The 25,078-nt window shown below is 35.6% G+C and overlaps 3 protein-coding genes, 1 long non-coding RNA gene and 1 pseudogene across 9 annotated transcripts; 3 read left to right on the top strand and 2 right to left on the bottom strand.

Annotated features, from left to right (window-relative positions):
- The first annotated feature begins 473 nt into the window (after window positions 1-473).
- On the top strand, window positions 474-7,718 carry LOC125191172 (uncharacterized). 6 transcript variants are annotated; one of them, XR_016130942.1, is made up of 12 exons: window positions 476-670; window positions 1,350-1,624; window positions 2,661-2,809; window positions 3,131-3,281; window positions 3,363-3,575; window positions 4,118-4,671; window positions 4,803-4,963; window positions 5,116-5,434; window positions 5,524-5,664; window positions 6,280-6,361; window positions 6,473-6,535; window positions 7,137-7,718. It is a non-coding gene; the product is annotated as an uncharacterized LOC125191172 (long non-coding RNA). The 6 variants fall into 6 exon arrangements; XR_016130941.1 differs by having other exon boundaries at window positions 474-670; window positions 2,661-3,281; window positions 3,363-4,044; XR_007171056.2 differs by having other exon boundaries at window positions 475-670; window positions 2,661-3,281.
- On the bottom strand, window positions 832-7,434 carry LOC125191171 (pleiotropic drug resistance protein 1-like). Its single transcript, XM_048088662.1, has 21 exons — window positions 7,082-7,434; window positions 6,884-7,004; window positions 6,640-6,813; window positions 6,397-6,556; window positions 6,217-6,293; window positions 5,669-5,722; window positions 5,494-5,584; window positions 5,103-5,404; window positions 4,736-5,017; window positions 4,345-4,661; window positions 4,108-4,268; window positions 3,923-4,026; window positions 3,689-3,839; window positions 3,358-3,602; window positions 2,934-3,266; window positions 2,557-2,847; window positions 2,246-2,463; window positions 1,933-2,160; window positions 1,679-1,850; window positions 1,348-1,602; window positions 832-1,252 (listed from the first exon to the last, which is right to left on the bottom strand). Exons 1-21 carry the CDS (start codon window positions 7,432-7,434, stop codon window positions 995-997), a joined length of 4,347 nt encoding a protein of 1,448 aa, XP_047944619.1. The 3' UTR covers window positions 832-994.
- A 5,146-nt stretch (window positions 7,719-12,864) lies between the features above and the next one.
- LOC125190243 (CBL-interacting serine/threonine-protein kinase 25 pseudogene) lies at window positions 12,865-14,970 on the bottom strand (annotated as a pseudogene).
- A 1,342-nt stretch (window positions 14,971-16,312) lies between these two features.
- On the top strand, window positions 16,313-18,510 carry AIP2 (RING/U-box superfamily protein). The gene is made up of 5 exons (XM_048083387.2): window positions 16,313-16,657; window positions 17,061-17,286; window positions 17,377-17,582; window positions 17,910-18,125; window positions 18,228-18,510. Exons 1-5 carry the CDS (start codon window positions 16,508-16,510, stop codon window positions 18,375-18,377), a joined length of 948 nt encoding a protein of 315 aa, XP_047939344.1. The 5' UTR covers window positions 16,313-16,507; the 3' UTR covers window positions 18,378-18,510.
- Window positions 18,511-23,041: 4,531 nt separating this feature from the next.
- On the top strand, window positions 23,042-24,747 carry LOC125186488 (uncharacterized). Its single transcript, XM_048082857.2, has 2 exons — window positions 23,042-23,783; window positions 24,534-24,747. The coding sequence occupies exons 1-2, from the start codon at window positions 23,074-23,076 to the stop codon at window positions 24,574-24,576; spliced, it is 753 nt and encodes a 250-aa protein (XP_047938814.1). The 5' UTR covers window positions 23,042-23,073; the 3' UTR covers window positions 24,577-24,747.
- The last annotated feature ends 331 nt before the right edge of the window (window positions 24,748-25,078 follow it).

Below are 25,078 nucleotides of genomic sequence, written 5' to 3'. Positions count from 1 at the left end.
CGAGCAGGATTAGTCGGATTTCTTTTGGCCTTAACCTGCAAGTCCGGTCGAGCAGGATTAGTCGGATTTCTTTTGACGGGTTCGGTACACCTGTGGTTAAACCAAAAAAAAAAAATCAAATAAAAAAAAATAATGCTACTCAGTTTTTATATATTTGCAATTCATAATATTTAAATTTCTTACTATTAATTTTAACAAATCAAATATTTTTTTTTTGTATAAACTTGTCATGTTATATTATACTCTATAGTCTATATTTCAGAACGGTGTAAATTTCTATGATAATTATATAAAAAAGGTGCCTACGATTTGGTGGTTACTACCTTTCATTTTTAATTCAATATAATAAATTTTCATAATCCAAGGAGTACTAAAAAAGAGACATATGGACCTTGGAATTAGAGAGACAAAATAATGTAAAATTTAATGTAAAAATAACCATATAACCATATTACCCTCTGCAATTATTGTTGAAATGGCGTCATTTTAAAATATGATCAGACAACATTCGTTTAACTTAGATTTTTACCCATAAATGGAAATGAGTGGAATTTTTGATTTCGTCGTTAGCTACTCTACAGTTTTGATTGGAAACTTCCATAAGTTGTGAGAGCTGAAGATTTCGATATGATTGAAAGCGAGCTGCTGTGCATCTGTGGATCCCCAAAATGTAATAAATCTACTACTCAAAATATACCGATTTCTTTGTGTTTTTTAGTTAGATTTTGAGGAAATTCGTGTTTTTCGTTTCGATTATTCACGCTTTGATGTATTGCATGTGGCTATTGATGTGGATGTATTGAAGGATATAATTCTTTGACTGAATTCAGATTGCAACCAAAATGAATATTTAGATCACATAAACACTTTGACCGTTGATGACAATACATAAGAACTACTAGAATTCATATTGGACAAGCATGATTTTGCTAATAGACATCCTAAGAAATTCATGTACAAAATCTCTAGACTCTTGATAACAGTAGTTGTTTGTTCATCTCCTCTGGAAGTTGAATGTCTTGATAGAGTAGGCGAAGATGAAGGTGAAAAGAACCACAAATCCACATAGTATAGCTGCCACAACCCCGAGCATATCGTGCTCGAATCCAAAGTAATCTTCCAAGAACTGTTTCACTGTGACGCCCGTGTCCATCTCGGACTCGATTTCTCCAAATTGAGATACTATGAAGCCGTATAGCGTGTAGGACACGGGGGTAGCCCAGTAGTACCATCTCCACCATACAGGCATACTCTGTTGTCAAGAAATGGAAATGTTAGTTGGAGATTTTTGTGATATGTAGGCGATGAATGATGTTTTTAGATGATTTGAGTGTTGATGGAACTTACAGGTCGGGGGATGATGAATCCCGAGAAGAGATTCCAGATGCCGTAGAAGAAGGAAGAAACAATGGCGGCGATGTTGTGGTTTGGTGTGACGGCCACGGTCATCATACCGTAGAGGACGAAGTAGAGCAGTGAGAAGAAAAGGAAATATATGAACCATGCGAATTTCTCGGCACTCCAGGGGAATCCCATCATCGAGAAGACTATGACACCGTAGATGAGGGATTGTACGAAGACGTAAGGAATTTCGATGAGGAACTGCACAGAAAGGAAAAGTTTGGTAAGTAATTATGAATTTCTATACTTTGCACTTGAATTGAACTTAGCCACTCACCTGTGAGAATGCATATGGTAGTGCTGAATACATTCCGGCCGCTCTCTCTCTGTAGAAGACAGTTCGCTCGATGGCAACTACGGGTTGTACGGTTGATCCGTATTGGAAGCCTAGAAAGTTGATAGCGGCATACATAGAACCCATGGCGTTGAACAGATCTTGTTGTGTCTCTCTGCAATACGCGCTCCCAATAGTTTCAACATTGAACTAATGAATAGGCTTCTGATTAGTTGAATACATGTTTGCGTACTAACCTTTTAGAGCCGAGGTCCCAGAACATTGACCCGAATATAATGGCTATGAAGGTTGTGAATGAAAACCTAACAGCTGTGTATGGCGGATTCCTCCAATACGACCAGTGTTGTTTCCATAGGCAAGCAATGCACTGGGTGAGGAAAGATTGGGAGTATTTTGTTGGGAAATAGAGGTCTTTCGTCCCAGGACGAGGGACACTTAATTCCTTGATGAGGGCCTTGTTCCTCCTGTAAATTTTATGCATAAGTTTGTTAGCAGTGTTGGATCCTTAGGAAACTTTTCATTCTTAAACTATTGCGGAATTTGACTCACGTGTATAGCTCCGACTTTTTGTAGTAGTCGGCAAACTCAATCCCCAGAGCTAGTTCTTGTGCTGAAGTTGTTACTTCCAACATCCAGGTAGCTGGATTGATACCGTCTTTGATTTTTGGCACTCCATCAATTGCTTCAAAGTAGTTGATCAAGTGTGCCGACTGACGGCCCAACGGTCCAACGTATATCTCTTCCCCTCCTCGTTTCATCAAGAATAGCTGTCGAATTACAATAGAATGTTGCTTCAGTATGACATAAAGAACAGCTATAGAAATATCGAGATTGTAGGTTTATGTTATGATCTAGCTCACCTCATCGAATGCTTCAAATATGTCAATGCTAGGCTGATGAATGGTACACACTACTGTTCTTCCTGTATTCACAGTGTTTCTGACGGTTCTCATCACAATTGCAGCAGCTCTGGCATCAAGCCCTGAAGTCGGCTCGTCCATAAATATGATTGAAGGGTTCGCAACGAGTTCAACCGCAATGGTAAGCCTTTTCCGCTGCTCGGTTGAGAGGCCACTGACTCCCGGCAACCCAACTAGTGCTTCTCTCAAGGGGGTGAGTTCTACTAGGTCCATTACCTCATCAACGAATACCTGTGAGTAGAAAAGAAGCTCAAATATTAGAATCAAGTCGTGGTACGGAAAACGAGGCTCATAGAATGTCATCTTATTCACTGAACCTTTTTAGTTTTTTCATCAACTTCTTGGGGCAATCTCAGCCAAGCTGAGTAAACAAGGGACTCGTAAATAGTGACATTTGGAGAATGGATGTCGTTCTGCTCACAATATCCCGATATCCTAGCAAACGTCGCCTGATTCTTTGGGTATCCTGATATTTTGATATCTCCCTCAATATAACCACCAGTTTTTCTTCCAGCTAGCACGTCCATCAATGTTGTTTTACCAGCCCCACTGACACCCATCAACGCTGTAAGAACACCGGGTCTGAAAGCGCCACTGACGCCCTTTAACAGCTCCAATTTGTCTTCTGTGGCTCCTTGAGCTCTCATTTCCTGCAAATTGAATAGGTATTCTATTACTCATCGACTCTACTCTCCTAATGACAAATAATTCTACTATCGTTCCTTTCAATCTTGAACCTACCGCAGGCATGTCCACAGAGTATCTGACATCATCAAATGTGAGAGAGTGCGGTTCAAATGGAAGGATCATTCCCTTTTTCCTGTTCTCTGTGAGTTCGATGGCATCGGATCTCACAGATGAAGATCCACTCGAGATGCTTCTCCGCCCGCCATCACTGCCCTGAGCTGGATTTCTACTGATGGAGCCATGCACATGGGAATCATCTTCGACATTTTCGGGTAAGACAGCTTTAGGTTTGTCATAAGCTGCATTGTTTTATTTAGGAATAAAAGATTAACTTCTGAAGGTGATCTACAATACAAGTAAAAGTTTAGTAACTTGGGAACCTCACCACCAAGAAATGTCAAACATAGTAGGTAGAGGATGTTGAATAGCCATACGAATCCAAACAACGCCCCTACCCCTATCCAATACCAATATTGTTCAGGGAAGAACCCTCGAGACTCCATAACAAGGACTCCCAGTTTGGTCCCATTTACCAGCTGTAAAACGACAATATCTCGATTAGTTTGGATATCGTGTGAACGTTGAATACTTAGCCATAAAGATTGACGAGGAAAGTTACCTTGCTCCAACTATGCCCTGTGAATTCATTAACCAGAATTGCATTCTGAGCATACATCAATGGAGAGGACCAGTAGCCCCATAGCCACCATTTCTTCACATCCCCTATATTACCAATAAAATGTGAGGAAATGTAATTAACAATTTTATTATGAGGATCTAAGTATCTGATCTCGGTTCTTATACCTCGTGCTAGGACAAAACCACCCAAGGCGAAAAGCAGGAGCAGTGCGAATAGACCAAATGTGTTTGCAACAATCATGTTCCTACCGGCCGAGCCAATAAATCTGAACAACGCGGATGCTGACTGATGCACAAATAAAAGGAGAAAGTACTGCCTCAATAACCTGCATTGGGACTCCTTTTCGGTTACTACATTTGAAGAATTTTATCATAGCGTAGTTTGTATTGTATATCTCTTACCTTTCAATGTTTGGATCGAATCCAATCACGTAGTAGGTGACAAATACCCATAAAGCAACTTCGAGGAAGGTCACCGGGATTTTCAGGACCCACGAGGGTATAGCATATGCCCACGGTGGGAAGAAGTACATATCCCTTTGTTTGTAGAATACAGGTAGCTTGTAAATCGTCATAGCCAGCTCGGACATACCATTGAACATGACAATAATCACAGTGAAAAACAAAGCACCGGTATATACACCCCCGCCTCCTATATCATCTTTATTCATCTCTGTTCTCAGAAAGAGTGTGATCGCAATCAACGCCATCGTCGTGAGCTGAAACCAGGTATAGAAAATTTTGTCAGCTTAACATAATAGTTAGAAATATGATTTCAAGTTTTTAAGCTTGCCTGGAAGATCTTGAAGTAGAAGACAAATGAGTTTCTCTTCATCAGCAAGTATTCTCTCTCGGCGCAGGCTTTAAAAAGTTCCTTTTTCCCAATGCCATACTTCTCCGTTGTCAAAGCTGCGGGGTGGCTTTTGGTCTTGTCAAATGGGACTGCGAGCTCATCTCCAACTCTCCGTCCAACAACGTATGATTGGAAGGCTTCTGCGAATTCACTAACTGATACATATCGGTATGGCTCATTCTTATTTCCCCAGTATTGCTTCTGATCTTTCTTTGAAGTTACCTGCATTAGTTTCCTTATTCTCATTAGAACCATTGAAAGGCTATAAACCGAAGGGTTCTAACTTCTCATCGTTTCGTTTACTTACTTCTTGTAAGAAGTCAGCCACTCCTTTCCGCGCTGGGCATACAAAGCCCATGGACTCAAAGAAGCCTAACACATTCTCTCGAGGTCCCTGATAGACGATCTGGCCATCGGACAAGAGCACAATGTCATCAAACAGGTTATAGGTCTCGGGTGCTGGCTGCAGCAGGGAGATAAACGCGGTCCCTTTCATAATGTGGACGTATTGTCGAAGCATATTCACAATCTGGAAAGTTGTCGAACTATCCAAACCGGTGGATATCTCGTCCATGAAAAGCGCCTTCGCTGGGCCAACCAGCATTTCTCCTGTGATTTCCCGAACCAATCAGTGTCAGTGTAAGCTCATTCAACAAGTCTTTGCATTTATTCATTTTATTAGTACTCAGTTTGTTTACCAGTCGTGACACGCTTTTTCTGCCCTCCAGAAATACCCCTTATCATCTCGTCTCCAACTAATGTGTCGGCACATATTTCAAGCCCGAGAACCTAGAGAAACAACAAGAGAACCATCAGAAGACTGAGCTGTTGGAATTGTCATTAAATTTTGAGTTTAATCTCTGCTCCAGGTACCTTAAGAATATAATCCGTGACAACATTTGCTTCATCTCCTTCCGTAGCTGCTGCCTACATGATAAGAAACATAAATTTTAAAAATTCTGTTTAAAAATATTCACAGTCCTAAATTCAGTTGAGTTGGATACATTATTGATTTCAATATTCAGTTATGTTTTTCAGTTTTCACTGCATATTTACATGGGTGTGATGTTAAATTTCAAACTTCAATATAGGATATCATATAAGAATTAATTTGAATCTCATTTTTCATATAAGATCTAACAAAAGAATCTTTAAAGTTAAGAGTAGTGAAGTGGGCACCAAAAACAGTATTGTTTGACTATATTTGAATATGTGCAGATACCTATTGGCACTAAATAAACTAACAATTTGTCATTTTCTTGTAGTCTAAGCTTCCTTTCTATGTCATCAATCGTTAAAAATAGGATTATCTCCAACCAACTACTGTTTCTTGCTGATAAAAAAATAGCCGCCGCCTCCTCCCTTTTCAAAGATTTACACATACATATGTAGATACGTGTATATACTGTGTGTGTGTTTACCTTCATGTAGATATCGACATCGGGATCCGGTTTGATGTTTGCTGCCTTTTCTCTTCTTGACAGTTCTGCCAACATATCTGCTCAACAAATCCAAACAAGAAAACAACACTCAGCTTCAAAACATAAAACTACTCGAATTTTACCGGTAAATAAGTATTTAGGAACAGTAATTCCACGAACCGTATCTCGATCCAACGCCCTGGCATCTGGCTGAAAACGACAAGGTTTCTCTCACAGTCATTTCTCCTATGTGCAGGTCATGCTGGCTTATGTACGCTGCAGTTCTTTGAGGCACGAATTCGTGCATTTCGTGACCGTTGTAAGTGACTCTACCCGAAACCTGTTCATTTTCATTCTCATAGTTCAGAAACACCTTTAATTTTATAACGATCAATACCATTAACCAAAAAAAAAACTGTTTACTTTGAGCGCCGGATCAAGCTTTCCGGCCAACGCGAGCAAAAGTGTAGTTTTCCCGGAACTTGGAGGACCTAACAGCAAAGTCATTCTGCATGGTTTGATAATTCCACTGACATCCTTAAGAATTGTAAATGGCTTCTTTCCACTTGGAAGTATGTGTAGCATGTTAAAGAATCCCTGCAAAATTACAAATTTCAAAACACACACACACATTTTATATGTATGTAAAGCTAAAAATTTTGCTTACCGCAACGAGATCTTTGTGGAAGTTGACAAAAGTAGGCAGAGCCCTGCTTGCACTGAACGCTTCCGCGTCGATATTCAGGTGTTCGTACCTTACTTCGATAGTTGGAATATCGATCCCGACTCTGCAGGGACAGAGAGAATTCAGAAACCAAAAAAGACTAATTAGAATACACTCATAAAACTCACACATTCATAATACCTGTCAACTCTGTTTCTGAGCTTCAACAAGAACTTCTCGTTATCGTCTTCGACAGTTTGGACGAGCCTCTCGATGAGCTGCTTCTTGTCGTGGAGTCCGAGATCATGCACGTCAACCTCGTTGGCGCCTCTGGACCCGAGCAGCAGGCCTCTCCTCAGGCGATCGAACGTGGGCAGCTTCTCGAGCGCAGCCCACTTCAGGGCCTCCTCGTCGTCCTCCTCACGCGATGATCGCGCGAACACTTCCAACCCGGTGTTCCTCCATATGCCCGAGCCGCTCGCCCTGAAGCTTTCGCCTCGTTTGCTGCTTGATCTCAAGCTACCGCTCGCTCGGTACAGGTCACCCGCATCCATGCTCTCTTGCACACACTCTCTCTTCTTTGTTTATGAGCAGGGAGATGGGCTCAGAGAGCTGTGGAATTCAAGGATGGCTGAGAAAGAATGCAGTTTCATTCTTGTGGAAAAAAGGTGATGTCTTGTTTTATATATATATATAGTCTGTCAAGATAGGTAGTCATGGGGGCTTGAATATTCAAAATTTTAGGAATTTTTTAATTTGGGAATTGTTATGCTAATCTTATTATATCTTGGATAGTGTGGAATTTATTTGTTTTTTATCACAGGTCACCTTTTATTTACTAGTATTATACATGTATTAGTAGAGTGGAAAGAAGATATCTAATACTATATGGAAGGCTTCTAGAAATATCAGTAAATAGAGGAAATAAAATTTGGAAATAGGAATAAATAGAAAAAAATTGTAGATTGGGATTTAAAGTTGAATTTTGTTGGAAAGCTTCTAGAAGATATAAAGAGAGGTAACATGGCATAATTAATACTCCTATATATAGCTTGTATTTAGTTTATTATTTGCAGAGATTAATGTTGCATTAACAAGCAAGGAACAGGTTGTAAAGTTTGAGAGTCTATTGGTGGTAAAACTTCTAGAAGATTAATTAATTGATATTATTGTTTCCAAAATTCAAACTTTGAAGGTAATGCTCTCTTAAAAAACTAAGAATTAAAAAAAAAAAAGATTAGATTAAATAAATTAATACTACTATATTTTTCACGACTGGGTGTGATTTGAACTTCAAACTTTATCAGATTTTGACTTTGCTGTTGCAAAATCAGATTTTGACTCTGTTGCAAAAGAAGAAAAGGAAGAATGAGGGTTTATTTTTATCATTCTTTTAATGTTTTCTTTGGTAGGAAGAAAGAACGAGTTCTTGGTCTAGACTCTAGTTGAAGATAACATAAGTGGAGTATTATTACAGAAGGTCAATTCTCCTAAATTATAAATAGATAAAGTAGATGAAATTTGTAACTAATTTGTTAAATTTTATTATATTTTATATACAATGCGACGGTTAACCAGAAATTGAAGAACTAGGTGTTATAGAGTATTATTTAAAATAAAAATATTTAGTCATTCAAATCATAATAAATGCGAGTGTATATAAAAATATAATGTTTACATAAAATAATAGGGAATTAAGAATAAGAACTCAATATTATTGACTGATTAATTTGTAGCCTCCATATTTGAATGGATTTGGCACGGGGCCTACTTTAAAGACGTGGCTGACCAAATACTTTACAGTAATATTTTTCTCTATTTTTATTTTTATTTTTAAAAGTGTAGATGAAAACAATAGATATATATTTAATAGATATGTGGAGTATTTTATAATATAAATTCGCTTGACATATTAATTTACAATGTATAAAATGAGATAATGAAAAGACTTTTTCATAGTACTGTACATTCGAAGGTTGCGTGCTGAGAAAAAATTACAACATTTTTTATCATAAAAGAATGAGAATTCTTTGGGATAGGTTTGAAGTTTGGAAAATTAATTATATTTTAAAGAACTGGATTTATTTATTTAGTCAATTTATTAAGCCAAGAGAGTAGTATTTTATTTGATATGAATCTTTTTGTCGTCGCCATTGATTATGCTGTCCAATTATTTAATCTTGAAACAATATTTAACACGACTACATTGTCGATATCATAGTGTTGTATAAATATTGGCATTGGATGACATGTCACCTCATATGTTTTTTTTTCAATGTTATAAATCTGTGTGTGTGTAAATATTATTATAACCTCTTGTTTTTTCATGTGTAAAGGGTGTAAAATTTTAAATCATGAACATGATATCTAGAAATCACACGTGAAATATACGCCTATTTAAAAAACATGCATCATAGTTGGATTCACAACTCAAATTATAATGTTGAGTAAATGAGTAGTGAGTACGTACTATTTTTTAAATTATTATTATTATTACTCCCCCCGTCCTCCGTCCCTCATTAGGAGTAGCACTTTGACCGGACACGAGTTTTAAGAAATGTAAAAATGAAGTGCTACTCTTAATTGGGGACAAACCAAAATGAAAATTAGTAACTCTTATACGGGGACGGAGGGAGTATTATTATAGAATAGGTATGTCGTTTTGTTTTGTAAAATTATTCTCATTATTTGGGATTTAAAATATAAATATAATATAATTTAGCGAGTATTAAATTATATCTACTATGTATATATTTCTAATTAATTTTAAAGTGTCAATACTTTAATATTTTGTACTATTACTAATTGCACTAATGTGTCACTAATTGCACTAATTAATAATCAAGCATCTTTAGTTTCTTCTAGAAAAAATTGTTATTAGTCATAAATTAAATCAGTACTCTTTTACTAGGAGTACTTTTTACCTATATAGTACTCCACTATATAGTACTATCGTTATTTAATGTTTGTACACGAATGTGTGAGAAGATTAGTAATCTTTTTAAAATTATTGGAATGTGTTATAATTATGGATCTTGTTTATAGAATACTGATATATTGGAGGAAAATTTGGGTATATTGATTCTAGAATATCGATATTTACCTTATAATTTTTCATTTATTTCTTTTTTTCGCTCGTGTGGGGACTTTCGATTAACCAATGACATTGTTCCTTCGAGAAGACATTGACAGTAACTTAGTCATTATATTTCCCATGTAATATATAAATCTAAAATAACATATTTACAATTATTCTTTAGTGTTCTAAATAAAATTAAATATACAGCTATACATCTACTTCGGTTGAGAATGATTAATTAAGATAATTATTGTCTCTTTCTTCAAGCGTTTTCTCTCAATTCGTTTCCTTAAGGTAAGTACTTAATTATTTTTAATTTGTAGATAAGTATCTACCTTTTTTGTTAATTAATTATAGTTTGTATGTAATTTATTGGATTTGCAGCTGTAAAAATTAAAGCAATGATATTATATTAATCCATAGAATCAACATTTTGACTTTGTAGATGGAAAGCTTCACGCTTTGAATTATTCTTAATAACAACTTTCACTCATCTGATAACTAAAGTATGATTTGATTTAGGAAGAATAATTTCACATATTAACTTTTTTCAATTAAATAAAATATTGTTCAGAGCCATATATAGGACATGACTAGCAAGAAAGATCGAAATACATTAATTATATCTCGATCTAGAATACAACTAAATAGTAGTAGTAATAAATTTTTAAGTACTACTACGTACAGTTTATTTAATTTTTGAAGTAGTCTATTTGTAATTTGCAGCAATTAATTTTTTAAATTAATTCAAAACAATTCTCCCCAGCTAGGTGTCTTCTACAGCTTGAATTTTTTTTGATAATGGACAGAGAGTCAGAGACAGAGTTGTATTTATTTCAACATCATCATATCCTAATTAAAGTTTCAGGTTTTATTCAATTTGAGTAGAAGACTGTTATTTTTTTTGAATAATTAATATGCAACACTATATATTAGTCTGTTATTATGTGTCACGGAAATATTTTGATTAATGTGTTGGGCTAATGTTGTAGCATTAATTTGTCCTAATAGCATTAGCAATTAAAGGGTCAACCGAGAGCCCATCCCATCGGCCCTTCTCTGCAGGAGAAAGGCCGATCAACCGCTCCTCCCATATGGTCGATACAACGGCCCTGGCCGATCCCATGGCAGATGATCGGCCATCCATAGCGAGGGTTGGGCCGATCATCTGATCATTGTTCTTTTATTCTATTTTATCAACTATAAATACCTTATTTTATTATTTTCATTTTCCACACCAACATCTTTATCTTCTCTCATTTTTCTATAGAATTTTTCTCTTTCTAGAATAATACTTATGTTCGGTAGCGATTTCGTCGACGAAATAATAAACAATAAACCACGTGATTGCATCTTGTTATATTCTTTTTTCCAATATTGTAATATAACGAAGATTTGCGTATAAATATTTTTGCATTTAATATATCTCTTTTATTATAGGGAGATAGACCCTTGGGTAAAATGTTTACGTGTAATAAAAAAAAAGGGCCAGGCCATTACCAATACAGAATTGTCAATGGGCACACCATGATTTGTCCAATCATGATGGCTATGTATTTAATGTAAAACAAAGTAAAATTGTATTTTTGTATATATAAACATAAATAAAATTGGACTTATGTGAAATGTCATACATATGTAAATGTGTGCGTATCCATTTATCATATAATAATAAATAATAAATATATGTATGATAGTGAGAATACACTATTGGTCACCCTCCCTGTCCTTAGCCTAATTTAGCATATCTAGGAAGTAGGATCCAGACAAGGCTTACAAAATTTCAAACACTATAATTTTAGGTCACACGGAGTTACATGGCCCTGTCAAATATAAGCATATCTCCAACAAAACTAGTTGACAAAATGAATCTAGTACTCCCTCCGTCCGCAAATAGAAGTTCCATTTTTTCGTCAAGAGTTTTAAGAAATGTTAAGAAAAGTGAGTGGAAGAAAGTTAATGGAATATGAGTCTCACTTGTATATATCAGTTTTAAATAATATGTGAGTGAAAAGAGTTGGTGGAATGTGAGACCTTTTTACCATTTATGATAATTATGAATCGAGACTTCTATTCGCGGACGGACTAAAATGGAAAAACGAGACTCCTATTCACGGACAGAGAGAGTAATACTTACCCTAATAAGTAACATTACGTAACATTACTCCTAGCCATATCAAAAAGTATAAGTATTTTCTTCAAACCTATATGCTAATTAATTTCGATGTTGTCGAAATAAGCCATATCTTGTGAAGGCAATTTTGTAGCGGATTTTCTCTCATTACTCCGCGTGTTGGATAATCGTTCGTCGAAACTAATATGTGGCTCTTCATGACACTATTTGCATTACTTACATTTGTTGAATGTTGGATTCTTGAACTTTGCTTGCTTTTATTGAAAAAATAAATTAATTTCTTCTCACAAAATAAACTTTTTCTTCAATGCATTCTATATATGAGTTGGTGCTTAGTGGTGAAGTGAACATTATAAAAATATTCCTAGAAATATTCAAACAATATTAACAAACAAATTAGTCCATTGACAAAGATAGAAGAAAATCTTGATTTTTAGGTAGGAACCCTAAGACGCTTTTTATTTAGTGATGCTATTATAATGGTTGGCCCATTTCAAGAATCATAGGGCAAACCTTCTACCAAAATTGAATCAACAGTAAAGCCCAAATCATTATTTATATTGTGGCTATTATTCTCTTTTATTATCAATAGGAATTACTACTATAATTTATATATGTGTGCCCTAGATGTTAGAAGGGGTATTGTATTGAACGGCATTGACGAGGCTTTCACCAGCAAATTTAAAAAGACAAGCAACGAGAATGAAAAGAAATACTACTCCAATAAATCACATATGAAAACATTACATAACTAACATAGACACCACACACTCAAACTATAATACATGCACATTAAGCTATATATAAACCAATATACAAGCAAATACAAATCAATCATATAGTACATAATTTCGAAAAGAATCATAAGCTTATACATCACCCGAAAAAAAAGAATTTTGTGAATCACGGGCTAAAAGGTCATAAAGGTCATTTTGTAGGCGAAGGCCTATATAAGATCCAAACACAACCGTGGCATGGTTCTATTGTCTCTTAACCAAGCCATGTTAGGCTCTTTGAATATCGATCTGGCTCACCATATGTATTGCATGCTTGCTTATCCGTATCTAGCTATCGCTATAGTACAGAGTTGTCACAGTTCACACGTCAGATGTGGATTGATGGATTCCTCATAGCCAATGCTTCATCTCTTGTTATCACTACTTTCTTGATCACCCTATAGGTCAAGGAAGTTTTCTATATCTTCGTGTGAGATCTTTCTAAGGAACAAGAGATTTTATACTATCTCATGCTATACATTTACAAATTATAAATATGCATGGATTTGGATCCAAATATTTGATCCATCAACCCATCTGTACAATAGAACTAAAAATTCCACTATATACTATGAATTGTAAAAATATATACTAATAATAAATACTCCATACAAATAAATAAGAATGATGATAGCAATGATACGTGGATCAACATTGGTTCTCATTTACCCCATGATAACTCGAACCGAGAAGAAGTGTCTTACCAACTGAGTTGTGTTTATCATCGTCTTGACCATTAATTTGATCACAACACATAAAACTAGTATCTCCTTGCCATGTCCAAACTATATCCTTCAACCCTGGCCTAATCTCCTCCTCCCTAAACCTAATACACTCCAAAGTGTCTCCAGAAACCTTCGAAAACTCAACCACCGTCACCTCCGGCCCCACCTTGAACGCCTCGGCCGTGACCAAGAGCCGCCCTTTCCGCCCCTCGTCCGCCCCCAACAACCTCAATTTGAAGTCCTTCAACCTCGAAACACTAAACCCTAATTTCTTCCCCACCATCTCAATTTTCCCCAATGTCACCTTAGCTGATCGCTTCGACGTAAACGTAAAGTCCCCTCTCCGTTCAGACGACAGGTCGAACCGGTCGGTCGACAACGAGGTGATCAGCTGAAACGCATTCAGTATCGCCGGAGAATTAGGGTATAATTTCTCAACCGTTTCTTCGATTTTAGTCTCAGCATCATCGATCGACATCGAATTAGGGTTTTGCAACCCGATTTTAAACCACGGGACCCGCATTATACCCGGAATCGAGATCCGTTTACCCGGATTCGGATCCAGCAATTTGTACATTAAACGCTTCGCTTCGGTGGAGAACCACGGCGGGATCGAGTATTGCGACCTGATCGCCTTCCTGAACATGACGGCGAGATTCCGGTCGTCGAAGGGGAGGAATCCGGCGAGGAGGACGTACAATACGACGCCGCACGACCAAATATCCGCCTTCGCGCCGTCGTAGCCCTTCGTCCGGAGGACCTCCGGCGCGGTGTAGGCCGGCGTGCCGCACCGCGTGTGGAGGAGATCGCCGGCGCCGGAGCTAGGGTTTTCGTAGAGCGCCGAGAGGCCGAAATCGGAGATTTTGAGGCGGCCGTCGGCGGCGAGGAGGAGATTCTCCGGCTTGATGTCGCGGTGGAAGACGCCGCGGCTGTGGCAGAAGTCGACGGCGGCGATGAGCTGCTGGAAGTAGCTGCGCGCGGCGGACTCGTCGAGGCGGCGGCGGACGGCGGAGAGGAGCTCGCCGCCGGCGGCGTACTCCATGACGAGGTAGATCTTGGATCGGGTGGCCATGACCTCCTTGAGCTCGACGACGTTGGGGTGGCGCACGCGCCGCATCACGGCGATCTCGCGCGTGATCTGCTCCGTCGTCTTCTCGCTCTTGAGCGCCTCGTCTTTTTTTATCACCTTGATCGCCACCGTCTCTTCCGCCGCGTCCGCGGAGGAAGGGAGGCGGCGGCCGAGGTAGACTTTGGCGAAGGCGCCGCGGCCGAGGAGGGCTCCGATTTCGTATTTTCCGAAGATGATTTTCTTAGCTTCTTCTGCCATGGTTGGATCATGAAAATGATACGATAAGTATAAAAAAAATAGAAAAATAGAGAAAGATGGATAAATGAGAAATGGTGTCGAAGAATAGTGGGGTTTGTGGATGATATATAGCTAATGATGAAATAATTTAATAGTATGATTTAAACCAAGTGTAAATTAATAATTATTGCAAGGTGTTGAGTTATATTTTTAATTCAAAAAATAATGTATATAACCCTTGGTGGATCTTAGTGGACCACCATGACATAACATCGGATGTACAAATATTTAAGTATTTATTAGATGCGGTGGCCATTTGAATTATTATATTTATTATTATTTATTGTATTTATGTGAAATGGGGGTTGTTAAATTAGTTATTTTATCATAGAGATTTAATTTAATTTGATTGAGCTATATATTTTAGCGGATGCAACTATACGTGTGACAAGATCCTGCATCTCGTACTCCTATTTCTTACGTATATTACAATGATTTTGGAAAACAATTTTTGTTATGTAGATTACATATATGACTTGCCACGTCTAAATAAATGAATCACAATTACGTGTGGCCGGCGTTAATCCAACTCGGATTGAAATTATATACTTAATACCATAGAAAAATTCAATGAGAAATTAACTAAAATTTCCCGTAGATTTTTGACCTCCTCATTTTATTTTTAAAAATCATTTGCAAAATCAATCAATGTATAGAAAAGGTAAACCCTCATAGTTGTAAAAGTATTTTTGACCTTTGACCCTTAACCGTATTGAAAGGTCATAAGGGGGTGCCGGTGAAGCAGTCGACAACACCGTGTCTCCATTGAGTAACAACTTTCGATTTCTTTTGTTCCTTCCTTTCGCCTATCTCACTCTATGCTAATTCTCTCTCGTCTCACATCCTCTACATTTTATTATGAATATTTGATAAATAAATAAAGAAATATGAGTATTAGAGAAATAGATTGAAGAAAAACAAATTTATTGAAGTAAGTGAGTTGTGAAGTATGAAAATATTATACAAATGCTAATTAAATTATTTATTCGTCATGGGTTTTATAAGAACCCTAAACCTAGTTATTATAGTAGTTAGTATATAAGTCTTGAGTATGACTAATATTTCATAGTTAGTTTATACTTATATTGGCAATCCGTAGTACATTAGTACTCAAAGTTCCAAAACAAAAGTGATGAATAATGATGATATCTCTATGATTAACTATTCGAAAACATAGAAAATAAACTTGGGCCCAAATTATATAGGCTATTTTTAGATACTAATTTATTAGCCCATATTAAACTTTTAAAATGGGCCTGGATAAACTTTGGTCCATATAGGAATTTTAATTTTAATTTTTGTATATTATCCTACATGTCTTTGCGCAACTCGAACAGCAATAATGCAATACAAATTGAAAAAGAAATAAATTACGAAAAAACAACGAAATTTGGTTTCCTCTTCCTCAAGCCAAAATCGAGAAGTCGTTCGATTCCATATAAATAAAGCCCATCATTTCTGAACGAAAACCCATCATTCAAGAATTATTCTTGCGATTGAATTTCAGACATATAGCTGAAGAATTTCGAACTACAGATCGATCAATTATGGCGATGAGCGAAGAGGAAATTCAGCTGAGACTGCAGGAGTTGCAGAAGCAGCTGGCCAAGAAACAGATGTTCGAGGGATCTGTTTCCGAAATCAGATCTCTCCTAAAGCAACATTATTCATCCGCTTCACCTAATCTTCGCAAAACGGTGCGTCTCTTCGATTTCATGTTAATTTTGGATGAATGTGTTCGGAATGTTTGATTAGAGCTCTAGGTATTTATTTATTGAGGAGAATTTGATGAATTTAGAAAATTTCGCATTTTTAGGGGTTTTGGGATTAATATATAACCTATTGAGTTCTGAAATGTTTGGTGTGGTTAATTGATTGTGTTTATTTGTGATGAATTGGAAAGATGGGAATTGCTTATATATTACTGTACTGTGTTGATTAAGTTTGGAAAGGATTGAATTTTGCCTAAAAATGGGAAATTGATGAATGGGGAAATGATCATGTTGTACTGCTGTTGCATATTGTGGATAAGGTGTTTGTGTTATTGCTCAAGGGTGTTCTTCACCTTGATGGCTCCTTTGTGGATTGTGACTGTTGCAGTTTTACACCGTTGTGTGTCGTGTTGCAACTGTTTTGAAGACGAGACACACTTCCCCGGGGTTCTGGAATGCTGGGCTTAACCTCTTCCAGGAGGCGGAGCAGCTTGCTGGGGACGCCTCCGAGAGGAAGCACCTGCAGAGCTGCATTGCTCAGGCACACGACCAGATAGGCGAAGTACAGAGCCGGCCTGAAGACTCAATATCTCGAGAGAGCAGAAACAGTGGAGGTGGAGAGATCTTTCAAATCTTCCCTATGTGTTTTGGCTAGCTTTGAGCTTATGGTGTGAATTGGATTTGATGTGTATTGTGTAATGCAGGTTATTTATTCGAAGGGCATCTCACTGTAGACCGTGAGCCTCCACAGCCGGCTTGGTTGGTGCAATCGAATCTGCTGACTGCCGCTGCTGCCCTTCTTCATGGTGAGTCGTCAGCAGAGCAGCAAACGGGTAGTGGTGACACGGGAGAAGATTCTGCAAACCTACTGCACCAGCTGGTTAATAGCCTGGATGATATTCTGCCAGAGGTATCTTCATTCTTCTTCTTCTTGAACAAATACTTCTTACGTAGGCATCGATTCATTTGTCTAGCATCATTGGCTTTGAAGAGTTCATATCCTTCATATTTTCTTGCATACAAGGCCACTTAAGCCCTATTTACAGTAAATTCTGATTGTGAATAGTAAGCATTCCTGAATCCTAATCGGGGTGGGTGCACTGTGCATTCGTTTATACACTAAGTTTTTGCCTTTACATTTGCTGTATATGCATTTTCTTGAATTGTATAACTTGACCTTTTCATCTATTGTCTATTACTCAACAATTTTGACACGCTTAATATCTATTGGTTGAAGTTTCTGACAAATGAATCCGGGGCTCCAAGAGTGCCTCCTGCTAGCAAGGAAGTCGTGGCAAATCTCCCCATCACGAAAGTTGCAGAAGACATCCTGGTGAAGCTCGGTAAAGATGCTGTGTGCTCCATTTGCCAGGAAAACTTGGTCGTAGACGATGAGATGCAAGAGTTGCCCTGCAAGCATATGTTCCATCCTCCTTGCCTCAAACCATGGCTGGTAATATTTCTCGTGGCCTCATGACATTTAGACCTCGTTGTTTTCAACTCACTTTGCCCCTAATTGAAACATGAAACTTTCCTTGAATCTTTGGTTTGATAGGATGAGCACAATTCTTGCCCAATCTGTCGCCACGAGCTGAGAACGGACGATCATGCCTACGAGAGCTGGAAGGAAAGGGAGAAAGAGGCAGAGGAGGACCGGAAGGGGGCCGCGAACGCAGTACGCGGGGGTGAGTACATGTATGTATAGATAGACAGGGGAAGATGAAATGCTTCTGGTTGGCAAAGCTTTTATGTTTTGGCTGTAATCATTCTACACTTCTCCTTGTCTCACTTGTGTTTGTATTCATTGATTAATATGAGTTGAATCTATTCTTAAAGCATATGAGTAGTATGAGTATAAATGGTGTATTAGGATAATTTATGAACATAGGATTTTTGTTAAGTTTATGACTGCTTAATATTTTCAATTATTTAGGATATTTTGATAAACTATAAAATGGTATATTAGTATTACTTTACAATAATTTATTACTTCACCTGTCCCAAGATAGTTGAGTTTAATTTTTTTTGGGGGGGTTATACAATGGAGTTGTGTTATTTATTTTTCATTTTAGCAAAAACTTTATTCTCTCTCATTCTTTACTCACTTTTCATATTTACTTAATTCTCAATCTTATTTTACTTTTTTCACTTAAACTTTTATACTAGGAAGAATAAATATAATTATATAAATATACATAGATTGTGTGTACATAGTGCCCCTTAATTTTAAATTGAATCAGATTAGTTTATGTAAACTAATTTTATTATTAATTTCTTACTAAGTTGTCCATATTATATTCTTAAAACATCATTAAACTAGTTTATCTAGAAAGATTTAGGTTCAATCCTAAGTTTGATCTGGAATTAATTATGTAGATATTCCAAGGAAAAGTTAATCTTATCCAAAATCTATAAATATTTAATTGGAAAATCTTAATGTTTTTCTAAATTACTCCATATTAATTCATTTAAAAAAAATGAATTAATATTCATAAACCAATTTTAAATATAGAGTACTTAAAAAATCTAATTTAAATGTACAGTTTATGTACATATATCACGTAGAAAATACAGTAGAAGGCTGGCTATTAAAAAATGAATTAATATGGAATAAAGCAATTTTAAATATAAAATACTTAAAAAATCTAATTCAAATGTACAGTTCATGTACATATATCACGTAGAAAATACACTGGCTATTAATTTACGACTATACTCATCATACAAATATACAAAAATAACAAATAATTTAATGGAGATAATCTGCTACACAGACTGAGATAAAAATAAAGTAGTATCAGATGATGAATTGTGATTGTATGATTTGTGTGTTTAAACTGAATACAGACTTTTCCCACCACTCTCTCTTTTCCTTGTGAATCAAAACAATCTCTCTGTCTCTATATATATTTATATTGTACTATTATATAGAGAGATTATTCTCTTTTGAGACTAATGTGTATAAATATAATAATAACGGATATAAGCTAATTTAGTAAATAAATTAAGTATAAACTCTTGAGAAAAGATTTGGGTGAAATAATATTAAAGATCATTGTAAGACTGTCACATTAATACTTTAAAGAAAGACATTTTAGGCTTGATTCCTCCTTTTTTTTGTTTTTTCCTATTTATCATTAATTCATTTTTTTATTATATAATTAAATATCGTGACTAAATTTGAATTATATATGCAAATACCAAATATGGCATGTGCGCGGAGTATGTTTTAACAAAATATATTTATACCATTTGAAATAGTAGTAGTAGTATTATAAGAGTTGTGCTTGTGCACGAAATAAAATTTTGTAGCCGTCGGTTTTTCTTTTCTACTTTTTATAACATTTTTTCTTTCAATTACCTACCGGTTAAAATTAAAGAAAAATAAATAAACTTTATTTAGAAAAATAAATAGACTTAAAAGGATATGCAATTTGCATAATTTATTGTGTTGCTAGATAGCAAAAATAGCTAGTAAGTATAGCTGCATATCTCTAAATACGGAGTAATTATTATTTCTATTTTACTATATTTAATAATAATCTTCATCATTATAAATTTATAATGCAATTAACCATTCAGATCATAAAAGCATGCATGAATATGAAGGTAATTTTCATAATACTTGTTTGTCTTTCTTTTTTCATTTTTTTACGATCAATTCAATTTTTACTATGTTTAATATAATAATCTTGAATACTCCATGAAGGTATGGATCGGAGCATTCTGTCCTCTTCTTGTTGATGTGTCATTTTTCCATGTATAAAAATGTCCAAGTTCTATGTTTCGTCATGTCACTCTAATCATATTATTCATTTTTATTATTTCTCAAATATTGAATGTTGGAGTATATATCAAATTATAGTATTCCATTTTCTAACTGAAAATAATCATTACGAAAAGAAAAAAAAAAGTGAGGCTGTTGCACGGTGATTAAGTTATTTCCTCCCTCCACCTTCCAATAATTAATTAATTGTATAATACGACTCCATATTTTCAATACATATATAGGATTTTATTATACATTAAAAATGTATTATACCAATAAAAAATTCTCCACCTCTAGAGAATTAATTATCGTTGGAGAATATTGTATGCAGATTCTCTGAAATTCTAGCTCTCACTTTTACATTTTTGTTATTATATATATGCTCAAATCTTTAACTTACATTAATTTGTTTTATAATTAAATGGTGATTTTATTCCATTCGTGACAGTATGCTGGGAATTAGGATTGCATTTCGCCATTGTAAGATTGTCATTGGAGTAATTATTAACGTGGGTGTCTTTTTTTTAATACTATTTTTAAATAGACACTAATTTATACATCTTTAATTGTTATGAATTCATGTCTATTAAACTGACGTTACAGACATAACTTAGTTTTAATTTATTTAAATTGTGCAAATGAAAATTTGGATATTGGGAGTCTAAAGTGAGTTAATTTGCAATTTCACTTTGTAGCAGTTTTTTGTTCAACTTAAACCTCAGATATTGTACGTTGTTATAATTTGCAACATAATTTTATTGAAATAATTAAGATACGATATTTTAATCACGGCATATTATATTAAAATAATACTTTAAAACCGAGAATTAAAGTGCTGATCGAATTTTCTAAATATAGACCTATATACTTATAAAATATATATAGTTGAATTTTGGCTTTGCTTGTAAATCAAATAATTATCAATTCATTTCAACATTATTAAGACTCATGACTTCATATAATTCAAGTAATACGACGTATACACCTCAACGGCAGCAAGATTCATAGTGATATTAAAATAAATAAATATATAACGATTTATAAGTACTTTTGAGTATAAAAGGAAGAGGTATACATACTAGTATAAAATATTATAATTATTTAAATACATGGTCAATAATCTACGTCACTAATTCAAGGCAAGCTGACATTAATTTGCCTGCACCAACACTTCTATTTCAACCCATTCATTAAAGCTTTTAACAACAACAATATCCCTAAATAGACAAAGTAATTAAAAAAATATTAAATAAAAGTAACATGAATATTTATTACTTGTCCAAGAAATATGCAATTTATTCTGAAAATAGGCAAAGTTTTGAAAAATATTATAAAAGTAACACACAGTCCACAAAAAAGTTATTGCAGAAAATTTAATTGAATATAGTTTCCCTTTAATTGAATTTAAAATTTGATAAGTTTCCTTGCTCATTAATTAACATCAGTAAAAGGAATATAGTTAGTAGCTAGGTTAAATCTTAATTTTATGTAATTTAGCACTGGCTACAATAGGCACACATGGAAATAAATTAATAAGGAGAGGTTAAGCCCAAACAAGATAAAAAAAATTCTTTTTTATTAATTTATATAATACATTGTAGCTTCGATATTAGTATATAATCGTTGTGCAAAAATCTATATGTATTACAACTAAACATAGAAAATTATTAACTAAAATTTTGATATATATAGCCTCTAGCAAAACAAGTCTTTATGATATATATCAAACACAAAGGGTGCTAGGATTTGCTGAAGCATGCTGAACAAAAGAATTACCTTATATTTATATTTGAAATTATTTTTATTTTAGCATCTTTCGTCTATGATTTTTTTTTTTTCAATTTTAGCTCTCTTAAAATAATATTAGAATTTCATAAAGAAAGCACTACTCACATAGTGGTATATGCTACTTGAATAGAGGCGAGCACACCGTATTATTTGATAGAAGGTGAAAAGTAGTTTGATATTTGTCCAACACACAACTGCATCTATATTTAATTTTACGTGTAGAAGGTGAAAACTTCATTATTTTTTCAAATAATATCATCAAATCTTCGGTATTATATAAATTGTCGTAAAAAACCTATATTATCAAGGCCAAACATAGAAAATGTATTATCTTAACATTCTCAACTTAAATTTTAAAATAGGAATATATATTGCCTCTAGCAAAGCAAATTCTTGAAATCAAATTTATAAGAATTGACACTCTAAGTCTCAAACCAAAAAATCACCTTATATTTTATATATAATTCAAATTTATTTTTATATTAGCATATTTTTCATCGTCAGAAAAGATTCAATTCTATCTCTCATAAATCAATATTTGGCGTATGCAGCATGAATATCGATGCGTACACTGTACTTTAACCACCCGAAAAAGTAATTTGTCGTTTAATAAAGAAAACACCAGTCACACCATGACGTCCGCAGCTTAGACAGCGTCAATCGCACTGTATTCTCGCCACAGCTAAAGTAGTAATTAATTCAATTTTCCCCCAAACACCGACGGCAAACAATATTTAATTCTGCGTCCACCCCGAACCCCTATATAAACCCCTCCCTCCCCTCCCTCAATAATCACCTCTCCTCCCCTCACAAACCATACCTAATCAAGAGAGAAAGATCAAAAATGAAGAGATCACTCCATCAAAATGAAGAAAACGATGACGTGGCAGAGAATGCTTCCGATCAAACAGTCCCTCAGGTAGACTCTCCACCACTTTCTCCTCTTCCGCCGCCGCCGCCGGCGGCGAGAAGGCTCAGGAGGCGCCTTCCGGCGAGGCTGCCCTACCAGCAGAAGCACCTCAACGTGGCGGTGGCGCGCCGCGAGATCGTCGCGGCCCTCAAGCACCGCCGCGCCACCGCGATCCAGCCGAAAATCGAGCCGCGGAGCCTCGATTTTCCGGCCTCCAAATTGCCCCTGCTGCAGGGCGTGTACCCCCACGCGGTCCAGCCGAAAATCGAGCCGCGGAGGCTCGATTTCTCGGTAGCCAGCGCCTCCAAATCGCCCCCGCTGCTGCTGCAGCAAGGCATGTCTCCCTGCAGCTGGAGCTGCCCCCACTGCTTCTCGCCGTGGCCGGCGGTGATGCTGCCGGCGCCGCCGCCGCCGCCGGACGCGGGGTTCCACGACTTCGAGGTGCCGTGGATGGGGCTGGGGCTGGAGCTGGACGTGGAGGCGTTCGTCGGCAAGCCGTACAAGGTTTACATCGACGGCGAGCCCCCGGTTGAGTTTGACGAAGACGAGTTCAACGATGAGATGCCGGAGTTTCCGCCGTGGTCGGACGATCAGGCGGAGAAGCAGTGCGAGGTGGATCTGCAGCATGATTCTGCTATGCCTGGGTAAGGTTTTTTTATTTATTTTTTTTTTTTTGGAAATGCATGATTAATTGTTTGTTTGTTTATTTTGTTAAGTTTGATTGTTATGATTATTTGTGGGATAAGAATGGTCATGGATGAGTTTGATCGGTGGTTTTATCTTGATTTGATTTAAATTTCTTTCCCAAGAATCTAGTGTTATTGCAAGTTTACTTTCTTAATTTGGGAAATTTTGAATAAATGTGGTGTTTTATTTTGAACTATAGAAGAGGTCAGAGGAGTGTTAATGATGATACTATCTAAATTTGTTAGGAAAATTAAAAATATGTTGTTGTGCTATATTTTTTCATTTTTGGCTCTGGTTAATGTCTATAACTCTAATTAACATTGTATGTAATTTTGTTTTGTTTTGTTTTATTTTATTTTTAGAAGATGTGAATCTGTAATTTCTTATCTGCTGTAAAAATAAATAAATAAATGCACTACTATAGTATGACAAAGTGGATTATAGTAATAATTTTTTGAAGGCGAAAAAAATACAGACAGGACATAATTTTAATTCGTAGCAATATTTTTAAGTAGAGTAAATCATATGTTGTGATTTTCTTAATTATTTTATCTTATGTTGGAAAATTAAAATTTTCTGAATATGCGTGTCAGTTATTTATTTGGTAATTTGTTTCGGTGCCAAAATATCTTTTATTTCGTATTTATTGTGCCTATTTCTAAAATTGATGCTTCAATTAATTTCATTTTTATTTGTTAAAAATGCAGCTTGGAGAATGAGGAAACTGATGGAGTGGATGAGAGTGGCTGAATTGAGCAAGATTTTGATTGTGTTTTTGTAGCATGATCAAATTAATATTTGCATGCCCAGCATTAATGTGGGCGCTCAGTAATTTTTAAAATAATTTTAAATAAGCTCTATTGTCATTGATGCCACCTACAGTCGGACTGTTATAAAATAATATTTTGAATTATATTATTATTCTTCTTGTCTATTACTCGTTACATCACAAATGGTCATATATTTATTTATTTATTTATGAAAGTTGGAATATTTGTTCTTTATTTGTTAAAAATGAAATTTGAAACATAAATCAAACTCTTGGTATTTTTAATGTGAATTAATAAAGAGTAGGAATTAATAAATTTCACTTTCACCTCTATCCAATTGACCGAGGGTTCAACGTCATCATATCATCATATATGCTAAATGAGGAATCTCTATTGCCTTTTTATTTAAATATAAAACATAATTAATGTGTACATAGCTGTTTTTTTAAATATCAAATATAATTAATTTGTACATAGCTGGA

Source organism: Salvia hispanica, chromosome 5, assembly GCF_029641045.1.
Source record: "Salvia hispanica isolate PSC_SH4W2 chromosome 5, Shi_PSC_v1, whole genome shotgun sequence".
Lineage (NCBI taxonomy): Eukaryota > Viridiplantae > Streptophyta > Magnoliopsida > Lamiales > Lamiaceae > Salvia > Salvia hispanica.
This window is presented reverse-complemented; position numbering and strand designations above follow the sequence as displayed.